Below are 12,774 nucleotides of genomic sequence, written 5' to 3' on the forward strand. Positions count from 1 at the left end.
CCCTCGCTACAAGAATTAGTAGGGGGCTGCAGGGTATGGTTGATGACGGACATCAGAGCAATCTCCGATGTCCGTCATTACAAGCAGATGTAAGCTACTGATAGCAGCAGGCATCTCCCGTGTATGATGCGGACCTGACCTGTGGGCCCATGTCATGCCCTCATCCGCCCCATAACGTACATGTATGTCATAGGTCGGGAAGGGGTTAAGCCAAGCCAAAATAAACACAATAACTGTAACTTCATATGGTGACATCACAAAAGGTATAGCTACAAATAAAGCAGACCTGACAGTCCCCTGTAAGGCTGGGTTACCATTACGTTTTCGCTATACAGGGACCCGATCTGGCAGGGGGGAGTACAAACCGTGCGCTCCCGTATCCCAGCTGGACCCGGCCCCCATCTCATTCATCTGGAGTCAGATAGTGACTTTGGTTGGCTCATTTTTGCCCTGTATCCAGTTTTGTAACTGGACCTAAAACCATGGCAAGCCGCGGTTTTAGGTACGGTTACAAAAACGGATACGGCTCATTCAAATTAATGAGATGGGGGCTGGGTCCAGCTGGGATACGGAAGCGCACGGTTTTAACTCCACCCTAGCCGGATCAGGTCCACGTATAGCTAAAACGTGGTGTGAATGCAGCCTGATTCGGATATTACAGAACTTTTAATTATGTTGGTGCTTAATATAAAAAATTGATCCTAGTACTGTATACAGCAGTGGTCTTCAACCTGTAGCCCTCCAGCTGTGGCAAAACTACAACTCCCAGCATGCCCAGACATCCACCAACTGTCCATGCTTTCTGGGAGTTGTAGTTTTGCTACAGCTGAAGAGCCACATATACAGCATGATATAATCATCATATATTGTGATCATTGCACAAAACATGGGACAGAAAGATAAAATGCTGTAACCTGGGGGGAGGAGGTGTAATAGAAGAAAATATGCTTTATCTATTCTGAATATTCTCTGCGATGTATTTCAAATCCTAAATTTTTATCAGCCAGAAAGTGTTGTGAAAATGATTGCCTTTTGCTTGACAGACACATACAGTAGTAACGTGCTGGTGTTTTGTCCGCAGGTAATGGAGGACATGCTGGAGGATGAGGAAGAGGAGGATGACAAAGATGACAAGGTAATTATCCCTCTGTACACACGGGTACCCGAGGTTATCAGAATGTAAGCATGACACAGACAGAAGGAAAAGGAATTGAAAGGTTTCAGGCCAGAACATTGGACGCTCTGTTTATCATTCTAACAATGCCCTTCTACGGCGCAAGCTATAAATTCATTTTTTTTTGTCTAGAGCTGGGTCAAATATTTTATTTCTGCCAAGAACAAATATGATTCCACCTGTCTGGAATGTGATAGCTCTTCTGATGATAATTGCAATGACAACTGAGGATGAAGGACAAAATATGTGTCCTGCTGCAGAAGTTACACACAGTGCTGGCTATAGAAAGAATGGGATGAATTGTGAAGATATCTAGGAAGGGCTATATACAGCCAAATGGCAGTACTGGATATCATCATGTCTTTGTGATGGGACAATAAGGAGTTCTTCTTCTTCCATTAGGGATATGTGATGTACAAAGCAGTAACTATAATGGCCTCTCATCCCATACACCAACAACGGGCCATAGTGACACATTTATTAAATGGTAGTTGTTATATACAGCTCTACTTTATATCATATGTTACATATATTGCAATAGAAATGACATTGGAAGACAAAGTCTCGAGTAGACAGTAGATGAAGTAAACACTAGGACTGTGGCACAGCGATTTTATCATGTATAATGGGCAGGGTGGCAATAATACGGAAAAGTGGAGAAGAAAACCAAATGGTGTCAGAGATTTAAAGAAGTACTCTACTGGAAAACTTTTTTTTTTTTTTTTTATCAACTGGTGCCAGAAAGTTTAACAGATTTGTAACTTACTTCTATATATATATAAAAAAAAAGAAAAATCTTAATCCTTCCAGTACTTATCAGCTGTAAGTTCTTTTCTTTTTGAATTTCCTTTCTATCTGACCACAGTGCTCTCTGCTGACACGTCTGTCCATCTCAGGAACTGTCTAGAGCAGGAGAGGTAATCTATGGGGATTTGCTCCTACTCTAGACAGTTCCTAAAATGGACAGAGGTGTCAGCAGTGAGCACTGTGGTCAGGCAGAAAAGAACTTCCTGTGGATCATACAGCAGCTGATAAGTACTGGAAGGATTAAGGTTTTTTAATAGAAGTAATTTACAAATCTGTTTACCTTTCTTGCACCAGTTGATAAAAAAAAATGTTTTACAGTGGAATACCCCTTTAAAAGGGTACTCCAGTGGAAAAAAAAAAATTTATCAACTGGTGCCAGAAAGGTAAACAGATTTGTAAATTAAAAACACAGAAAAGGATGCACATTCACACGCCGCTCAGCGGAGATAGTTCAGTGTAGAAGTCCGGTGTACGGGTAGCTGGATCACAGCATCAGCGCAGGTATGATGGTGCTCAAAGGCTACGCCGGAAGAAGTACGCATTCACGTGTGAAACTGCCGGCGCTGATGCTGTGATCCAGCTACCTGTACACCGGACTTCTACACCGAACTGTCTCCGCTGAGTGGCGAGTGCATGTGCACCTTTTTCTGTGTTTTATATTTGATACTTCATTCTTTGTATATGCACCCCGCAGGAGACGATTACTTAGATCGCCGATACCGTGCTGTATCATTAAGGTGAAGTAACCTTTTTGTGTGCCCTCTCCTTTCCCGTCTTACCACTATTTAGATTTGTAAATTACTTCTATTAAAAAATCTTAATCCTTCCAGTACTTATTAGCTGCTGAGTACTACATAGGAAATTATTTTCATTTTGGAACACAGAGCTCTCTGCTGACATAATGAGCACAGTGCTCTCTGCTGACATCTCTGTCCATTTTAAGAACTGTCCAGAGCAGGAGAAAATCCCCATAGCAAACATATGCTGCTCTGGACAGTTCCTAAAATGGACAGAGATGTCAGCAGAGAGCACTGTGCTCGTGATGTAAGCAGAGAGCTCTGTGTTCCAAAAGGAAAATAATTTCCTCTGTTGTATCCAGCAGCTAATAAGTACTGGAAGGATTAAGATTTTTTAATAGAAGTAATTTACAAATCTAAATAGTGGTGAGACGGGAAAGGAGAGGGCACACAAAAGGTTACTTCACCTTAATGATACATTAAGTATATATGTACATTATTAAGTACTGGAAGGATAAAGATTTTTTTAATTGAAGTAATTTACAAATCTGTTTAATTTTCTGGCACCAGTTGATTTAAAAAAAAAAAAAGGTTTTCCACCGCAGTACCCCTTTAAGGAAAGCCTATGCAACAAATATATGTGTGAGGTCTGCTCACCTCAATTTCTTATTTTCCAATGGATCATGGAGCCAAATAAATCTCCGGGAGTGTGCACGGATGTTTCACAGTGGATAATGGAACCAACTTGAGGAACACCAATAAGGCTTAGATAAAAATAAAAACTTCGCTTTTACTTAGATATTGTTCAAAATAATAATTGGGGTACACACTAATGACAATTGGGGATAGGGAAGTGGGATACAGGTGATGCCCTAACCTACAAGTCCTAATACAAAGAACACTCCCAATTCCTAAGTGTGGAAATGGGGGAGGGGATAGTTTGACAACAACAAAACAATGAGCGTAACAAGTGGCAGACCTCTCTAGCCAATACGTTTAGCCCCTTAAATCACAGGAGGTCATCAGGGATAAGAGGAAACCACAATATTCACGATAAAGAGAGATATAGTGTATCACATAGATAATACTAAAATATTTCGGGATAACAGATAAATAGGCGTCCTATCTATCTGTTATCTTGAAATATTTCAGTATTATCTATGTGGTACATTATGGCCCTCATGTACTAAGAGTGGAGTGTAGGTTTCTTTGTGGGTTTTAATTCCCTACAATTTATTTTCCATGGTATTGACTAAGGTTTCCCTACAGTTTCCACTTTCCATACACTTTGCTTTTTTTTACACATGCTCTGATCTGTAGGGTTTACCTCAGTTCAAATCCACCACATTTTATGTGGAAACCTTAGTAAATATGTTGGGTTTTTGTGAAAATGTCGGGAACACGCCCCTTTTCAGAGACCACGCCCCCTTTTCCCGGTGGCCAGGCCCCTTTTTCGGGTTTTCTTAGCAAAATGGAGAGTTAGTCGGGGTTTTTTCCAATTCTGGCGCAGACAGAATTTCTGGCGCAATGCAGCAGAATCTGGTGCACAATCCGACAAAACATGTCGGATTTGCAATAGTAAATGAGGGCCTATATCTCTCTTTATCATGAATATTGTGGTTTCCTCTTATCCCTGATGAGCCCCTGTGAGTTAAGGGGTGAAACGTGTTGGCAAGAGAGGTCTGCACTTGTTACTCTCATTGTTTTGTTGTGGTCAAACTATCCCCTCCCCCATTTCCACACTTAGGAATTGGGAGTGTTCTTTGTATTAGGACTTGTAGGTTAGGGCATCACCTGTATCCCACTTCCCTATCCCCAATTGTCATTAGTGTGTACCCCAATTATTATTTTGAACAATATCTAAGTAAAAGCTAAGTTTACATTTTTATCTAAGCCTTATCGGTGTTCCTCAAGTTGGTTCTATATTCAATACAATTCTACCAAGGGCACAGTATTACAGCGGGTCCTGGCACCCCCACTGGTTGCCAGAAGTGTGCTTACCAGTGGAATTTTGGACAAAGGCATACTTCAAAAACTGAAAGTGCAATTCACAGCCCAATTGATCGCAATGTTAAAAAAAAACTTTTGTTGGTGGCTACATGCTCAAAGATAGTACAGGTAGCTTTTTTATTGACTGGCATGATGGTCTACCAAATGGCAACTATCTGAGTTATCCCCTATGTACTGGATAGGAGATAACTCGCTCATTATGGGGTCTGACCGGAGGGTCCCCGAGTGATCCTAAAAATGGAAGACAACTAATGCAGCCAGCATTTCATTCATTCTTAATCAGGCTCCCAAATTTTGCCAAGCATATAGAGAGGGCAGGGAACTCTGGCCGTGCACGTACACTACCACTCCATTCATTCTTTTAAGGACAGTTGTCCATCATTCTCATGTCTGGTGAGTGTCTCAGTGGCCAGACCTCCACTGATCAGCTACTAGAGGATAACTTTGCATGTTTAGGTAACTTGCAGTATAGACACTTATAGACGACACTAGAGGAAGAGTTTTCTTACATCTGGAGCAGCTCTAATGTGCATACCCTAAATAAAAAAAGTTCCCAGTATATCTAAAGGGGACTCCCCCTCCCTTAGACTTACATTGAGGGGGCGGAGCGTGATGTCATGAGGGGGCATGGCTATGACATCACGAGCTCCCAGCATAAGCTCCAGTGTTCGGAACAGTTTGTTCCAAACGCTGAGCAGTGGAATACCCCTTTAAGTCCCTGATGCATCCACTTTGGCCAAGATGTTAAAGGGAATCTGACAGATGGATCAACCCCACTAATCTGAATACACAGGTGGTTAGTGTAGGTGATTTTGAGTGAAATAACATGTTCTATACCCCCAATCCCTTCAGCCATTCCCAAGATTTAGCACAATCTTTCAATATGCAAATGAACCCTTAACTGCACTGATTACAAGATTGTGCTATATCTCAAGAACAGCTGAACGGATTGGGGGTAAGGAATACATTGCTTTAGCCAGGATCACCGACACTAACCACCTATATATTCAGGTTAATGGGGTTGATCCATTTGTCAGTTTCCCTTAAAAATTCAATTTAGTCATATCTTCACAACTTAAGAGGATAACTCCATAATTACCTAGGATGTTCTTTACTGTTCATGAATTGTGTCCCAAGACAATCAAACATATATACGACGTGTCTCTCCTAACTAATAACAGTAAACTTATGTAATAAATTCTCCTATAGAAATTAGGTTTGCATCTTGTGGTTCCACAGAGCTGAAGAGTTAAATTTTTTGGCTTCTATGTCGATACATGACCAATTCAACAATTGTAAAAAAAAAAAAAAAAAAACATAGAAAAGAGAAGCAGAAGAAAGAAATACAAGCCTGTTTCCACAATTCATTGTGTCAGGATATGATAGCACTTGCATTAGTCGTCCTTGAGGGAATATGAAAACCAGAGGGAGGAAATTAGAGTGACCTTGTACCACAAAAGCTATGGATTGTGCTAGCAGGACTACTTTGCAGCACACAAGAGCGTAGTGATAAAGGTCTGGAACTGTCTGCGTTTTTACAATACCCCAAATCTCTCTGCTGCTGGAAGAACCTTCAAAAGATGAGATGTTACAATTAAACTTTGAAGACTGTTGCTGATATTCAGAAAAGTACTGAAAGGTCTTCTGCAGCATGACTCATTTTAGGAAGGTCTACCCTCTTATATATCCCTTTCACGTATCTCTTCAGTACTCAAGTACTGTATTATAGCATTGATCAGAGATGCAAAATTAGATCATTATAATAAATCAATCCCAGTCTTAAAAATAGTTTTTCTAGGTCTGTGGACTAAGAACATAAGTTATACATATAGCAGTGCTCTGGGTGACATTTGTTATCTAGGGCCATCTGTGAATTCCAGATTTCAATACCCGGACCCCCTATAGTTCTACCTCTTGATGTTCAGCAGTTGCAAATAACAAAGGACTATATAATACAAGCAGATCACTGACTTCAGAATCCTTTATTGCCTGCACATTGAACATTTATAGGCCTCAGCAGACCCCTCCAAGGCATACCACTTTAAAGACTAACATTAAAGGGGTTATCTAGGAAAAAACTTTTATTTACATATATATATATATATATATATATCAACTGGCTCCAGAAAGGTAAACAGATTTGTAAATTACTTCTATTAAAAAATCTTAATCCTTTCAGTACTTATGAGCTGCTGAAGTTGAGTTGTTCTTTTCTGTCTAAGTGCTCTCTGATGACCCCTATCTCGGGAACTGTCCAGAGTAGAAGCAAATCCCCAGAGCAAACCTCTTCTACTCTGTGCAGTTCCCGAGACAAGCAGAGACAAGCAGAGATGTCAGCAGAGAGCTCTGTTGCCAGAAAGAAAAGAACAACTCAACTTCAGCAGCTGATAATTATTGGAAGGATTAAGATTTTTTAATAGAAGTAATTTCCGAATCTGTTTAACTTTCTGGAGCCAGTTGATCTTTAAACAAAAAGTTTTTTCCTGGAATACCCCTTTAATACTAATATATAGTCAGCAAATAAAGAACGTTGCATCATTCTCATACAGTGGGGATCAAAAGTTTGGGCACCCCAGGTAAAAATTTGTATTAGGCTGCGTTCACATCTCGTTTTTACACTACGGCTGCCGGATCCGGCTGGGGGAGGGGCAAACCGGGCTCTCCCGTACCCCTGCCGGACCAGCGCTTAACTCCATTCACTTTAATGAGCCAACCGGAGTCAAACAGTGACTCTGGCCGGCTCATTTTTTACCTGTATCCAGTTTTGTGACCGGACCTAAAACCGTAGTATACTACGGTTTTAGGTCCGGTCACAAAACTGGATACGGGTCAAAAATGAGCTGACCGGAGTCACCATTTGACTCTGGTCGACTCATTAAAGTGGATGGAGTTCAGCGCGGGTCCAGCTGGGGTACGGGAGAGCCCGGTTTGCCCCTCCCCCAGCCGGATCCGGCAGCCATAGTGTAAAAAACGAGATGTGAATGCAGCCTTAATGTGCATAGAGAAACCAAGGAAAAATGGAAAAATCTCCAAAAGGCATCAAATTACAGATTAGACATTCTTAAAATATGTCAACAAAAGTTAGATTTTATTTCCATCATTTACACTTTCAAATTAGCAGAAAACAAAAAAATGGCGTCTGCAAAAGTTTGGGCACCCTGCAAAGTTAATATCTTGTACTGCCCCCTTTGGCAAGTATCACAGCTTGTAAAAGCTTTTTGTAGCCGGCCAAGAGTCTTTCAATTCTTGTTTGAGGTTTCTTTGCCCATACTTCCTTACAAAAGTGTTCCAGTTCTTTGAGATTTCTGGGCTGTCTGTCACACACTGCTCTTTTAAGGTTTATCCATAGATTTTAAATTATGTTGAGGTCAGGAGATTGTGGAGGCCATGGCAAAACCTTCAGTTTACGCATCTTGATTTAATCCCCGTGGATTTGAGGTGTGTTTAGGATCATTATCCATTTGTAGAAGCTATACTCTCTTTAACTTCAGCTTTTTCACAGATGGCATTAAGTTAGCATCAAAAATGTTATGAAATTTTATTGAATCCATTTTTCCTTCTACTCGTGAGATGTTCCCTGTGCTACTGGCTGCAATACAACCCCAAAGCATGATTGATCCACCCCCATGCTTAACAGGTGGACAGAGGTTATTTTCATTAAATTCTGTTCCCCTTCTTCTCCAAATGTACCTTTTCTCATTCCGACCAAAAAGTAAAATTTTTACCTCATCAGTCCACAGAACTTGTTTCCAAAATGCATCAGGCTTGTCTACATGTTCATTTGCAAAGTTCAAACGCTGATTTTTGTGGTGAGGATGTAGACTCTTCCATGAAGACCATATTTGTACAAGTATCTCTTTATAGTGGAATAGTGTACCACAACTCCAGTGTCTGCCAGACCTTTCTGGAGGGATTGTGCAGTCAAACATGGGTTTTGAATTGTTTTTCTCACAATCCTGCGAGCTGTTCTGTCTGATTTTTTTTTTGGTCTTCCAGATCTTGCTTTAACTTCCACTGTTCCTGATGACTGCCAATTCTTAATTACAGTCCGAACAGAGGATATTGACATCTGAAAACGTTTTTCTATCTTCTTATAGCCTTCTCCAGCTTTGTGAGCATCAACTATTTTCAGTTTCAGATTTCTAGACAACTGCTTAGAAGAACCCATGGTGCTGATTGTTGGGGCAAGGTCAGATGAGTCTGTGCATTTAAAACCTTTGAGATTGACATCACCTGGTCTTCCCAGATGATGACTGAGAACAATCCATGACACTGACAGGTCTCAGCTTTGCAAAGGGGGCAGTGCATGCTATAAATTCAGCAGGGTGCCCAAACTTTTCGGGATGCCATATTTTTGTTATTTTGAAAGTGTAAATTATGGAAATAAAATCTAACTTTTGTTGAAACGAGATGTGAATGCAGCCTTAATGTGCATAAAGAAGCCAAGGAAAGATGGAAAAATCTCCAAATGCCTTTTGGAGATTTTTCTATCTTTCCTTGGCTTCTTTATGCACATTAATACCAATTTTTACCTGGGGTGCCCAAACTTTTGATCCCCACTGTATATCATTTTTCACATTATTATTTGTCTTTCAGTTAGTCTTTGCCTTGTTTGTTACATGTTTGCTTTTACTGTTGACAAATCTTATTATGATTTTTTTAATATGGGTTTTAGCTGTTTTGCAGTGGAGTTTAGCAAATTATTGTAATCTAAAGTAAATAATTTAATGGTTGAAAAATATTCTAAGCTTAAAGAGATTTTTATCTTTGGGTGGTGTTAGATGGACCGACTGCTGCCCGACATGCGCACAGGTAGATTGGCGGTCATTTATGGTGCTCAGTAATTGTGCGGACAGGGCCATACAATTGGAATTGTTTGTGCATCCCTCTAATTCCATCATAAGGCTGATAAACAAGGATTTTGTAACCTGGCAAAATTATGCGCTCAATCGACAAACGTTTGCTCATTCATTGGCTGTTTGTAGGGCGATAACTTCCCTGTGTAATACGGCCCTTACACGATCCATAAAATTCAGTTAATTCTCTGTTTAACAGGACACTTACAAAATCCATTAAATGCCCATCTCAATGGGGACAAAAAGTACATCTATAATCTATAACTTCTACCCAATAATCTTCAATATGGGGGCCTATGTGCAGTGTTACAGCCGAGAAGGCCATTTGATAACTCTTCCTGTTAAAGCTATCATACAGTAACGGAAACAAAAAATACTTTTGACACCTCCTTTGTATCATGCACCAGTTTAGTGGGTACAAAAGTACCTTTTCATCTTATATCTTATACATGCTGTTCTGTGAGGCATTTAAAGAGGTGTTCTGGCTTTATACATCTTATCCCATATCAAAAGGATAGGGGATAAGATGTATGAGAAATCTCGGTGCCAGGCGCTGCCTCCGAGATGGGGATGGGATGTGATTGGGATGTGATGTCACGGCCACGCCCCCTAGTGACATCACACCACACCCCCTCCATTCATTTCTATGAGAGGGGGCGTGACGGCCACTAGGGGGGGGGGGACCCCTGCTATCATACATATTATCCCCTATCCTTTGGATAGGGGAGGAGATGTATAAAGCCAGAATACCTCTTTAAAGCGTGTACAGGTCTTTCTCTATGACAAGGGAAGACTAATAAAATTTGCTGGTTCAGAGACAGCAAATTTAGTTCTCATTTAGCAAGTCAGTGCAGAATTGTAATCGCCATCCTCCTGAATTATGTTTTATTAAAAGGAGGATGGTGTTTAAGAGATGAGAAAAACTGTGTCTTAATTTATGCCCTCGACCTTTGCTTCTAGTAGAGATGTATAGTTATATAACACAGTAAGAACTTACTCTTTGGCAGAAAGCATTAGAAATGTCAAAAAACTGTGTGTGATTTGTTATCCCCCGAACAATCTCCTGTATGCACTTACACTTCAACAAGGATGGAGACGTAATGCTCCCCGATGACTCGACTAGCTCACAGTTGGAAATCAACAGATTGGATGAGAAATCCCTATAGAATGTTCTGGTTTCTTCCCATCCTTCAAAATTCATCAAATTATGATATGGGGAAAAGCAGCATATGTGAGTCATGGTTCTAGTGTTAAGCGGTAATAAGTATCCATGTATGGCAATAAATAGACAATTTATTGCAAAGGTCATTGCGATCAGTTGGCTGTATTTTAACTCGCTACAAATTGAACATAACCACGAGGACTTAGACGCAGTTAACGGCCATCGTTTTATTGCTATTTTTCTTTGTTGCAGGAGCTCTGGGTATAGTGAAAAATATTTCAGATTATTAGCAGAATCTTATTAAGCAGAATCTTATTGTTCTTTTGTTCCTTCAAACCATTATTATTCCTGTTTATATCCCAACTCTAGTCGTACCAGTGGCAAAACGCTAAGTGGTCCTTAGAGAGTCCAAGACGGAGCTTTAGAAAACACTAACTTGTCAGCAAAGTTGTCTGGACTGTGGATAAAAAATGTAGGCGTGATGGAATAGTGATGGAATAGAGATACTTGCAAAATTTTTTTGAAAACTCTAGAGAGGTTTAACATCTGTTTGGGATTACATTTTTATGGTTTGAAATCATATGTTATATTAAAGGACATCTGTAGTGCAATATAACTTATCACCTATCCGAAGGATAAGGGATAAGTTATAGATCACGGAGGGTCCGAGCGCTGGGGCCCCCGGGATATCCTGAACGGGGCCACAGCAGTATTCTGGAAAGGGGGTGTTCCGTCCCCGCATGACGCGGAGGCCGATACGCAGGGGGGCGTATCGGCCGCCGCCGATCCAGAGATACATGGAGGGGGCGTGCCTGCCACGGCTTTCTGCTGGGGAGGAAACTTCACTTCCTGCAGACTGCCGCGGCCCCGTCCAGGAGATCCCGGGGGGGCCCCAACGCTCTGACCCCCCGCAATCTATAACTTATCCCGATCCTTTGGATAGGGGATAAGTTATTTTGCGCTGGAATAATGTAATACAATGCTTGAAGGATATGTCTGTTAATGCATCTTGACACTAAGGGGTTGGAATAAAGAAAGTTGCAATTTTTGCGTGCAACAAAATTTGCCACCATTAAAAAAATCCTCTGCTTTTTGTGAAATGTACCCCTTTCCAGTCAAGACTACCACCTCACCGCCCTACACATCACAGGAGGGTTTGCCAAATGCAAATCTTGTTTTTGTGTTTTTTTTCTGTGATCTGGGATGACTTATAACAAGTCAGCTAAACATACCAACTTAGTCAGGGTTCAGAAATACAGAAATTGGGGAAATTACAGATTGAAATGAAACATGGTTTGTCCTTTGCTGCAGATATTATAAAATCCATAACTATAAGGGTGCTTTCACACCACGTTTTGTACTTACAGTTTCCGAATACTGCTGGGGAGGGACGGGGCTTAATCGTGGCGCCCGCACTCAGCCGTATTCGGGAACCGTATTTAATGCATGTCTATGAGCCGACCGGAGTGAACCGCAGCCTCCGGTCGGCTGCGTTTTCGGCCGTATGCGGTTTCCCGACCGCAGGCAAAAACGTGGTCAACCTCGTTTTTGCCTAATGTCGGGAAACCGCATTCGGCCGAAAACGAAGCAGATTGGAGGCTGCGGTTCACTCCGGTCGGCTCATAGACTTGTATTAAATACGGTTCCCGAATACGGCTGAGTGCGGGCACCACGATTAAGCCCCCCACCCCTCCTCCCAGCCGTATTCGGGAACCGTAAGTACAAAACGTGGTGTGAAAGCACCCTAATACATACAATTCAAATATATCTGTCCCTGGCTATATGAGGGGGGAGATTTATCAAAACCTGTGCACAGGAAGAGTGGGGCAGTTGCCCATAGCAACCAATCAGCTCGCTTCTTTCATTTTTAGAGGCCTGTGAAAAATGAAAGAGGTGATCTGATTGGTTGCTATGGGCAACTGGAGAACTTTTCCTCTGGACAGGTTTTGATAAATCTTCCCCATGGTGCTTTCTGTTTGTTTGGGGGTACATTTCATCTCAATTCCTGTGATTGTGGTGGTCCCAGAC

At 41.3% G+C, this 12,774-nt stretch overlaps 1 protein-coding gene across 6 annotated transcripts in view; it reads left to right on the top strand.

Annotated features, from left to right (window-relative positions):
- The window catches only part of MCTP1 (multiple C2 and transmembrane domain containing 1), an 822,947-nt gene that overhangs the window by 705,065 nt on the left and 105,108 nt on the right, over positions 1-12,774 (top strand). For all 6 annotated transcript variants that reach the window (XM_056537887.1, XM_056537932.1, XM_056537877.1 and 3 more), the window contains one exon: positions 1,082-1,135. In XM_056537887.1, coding sequence (XP_056393862.1) covers positions 1,082-1,135 — 54 coding nt within the window. The remainder of the gene's footprint in view (positions 1-1,081; positions 1,136-12,774) is intronic.

The sequence above is a fragment of the Hyla sarda genome, chromosome 1 (genome assembly GCF_029499605.1).
Source record: "Hyla sarda isolate aHylSar1 chromosome 1, aHylSar1.hap1, whole genome shotgun sequence".
NCBI lineage: Eukaryota > Metazoa > Chordata > Amphibia > Anura > Hylidae > Hyla > Hyla sarda.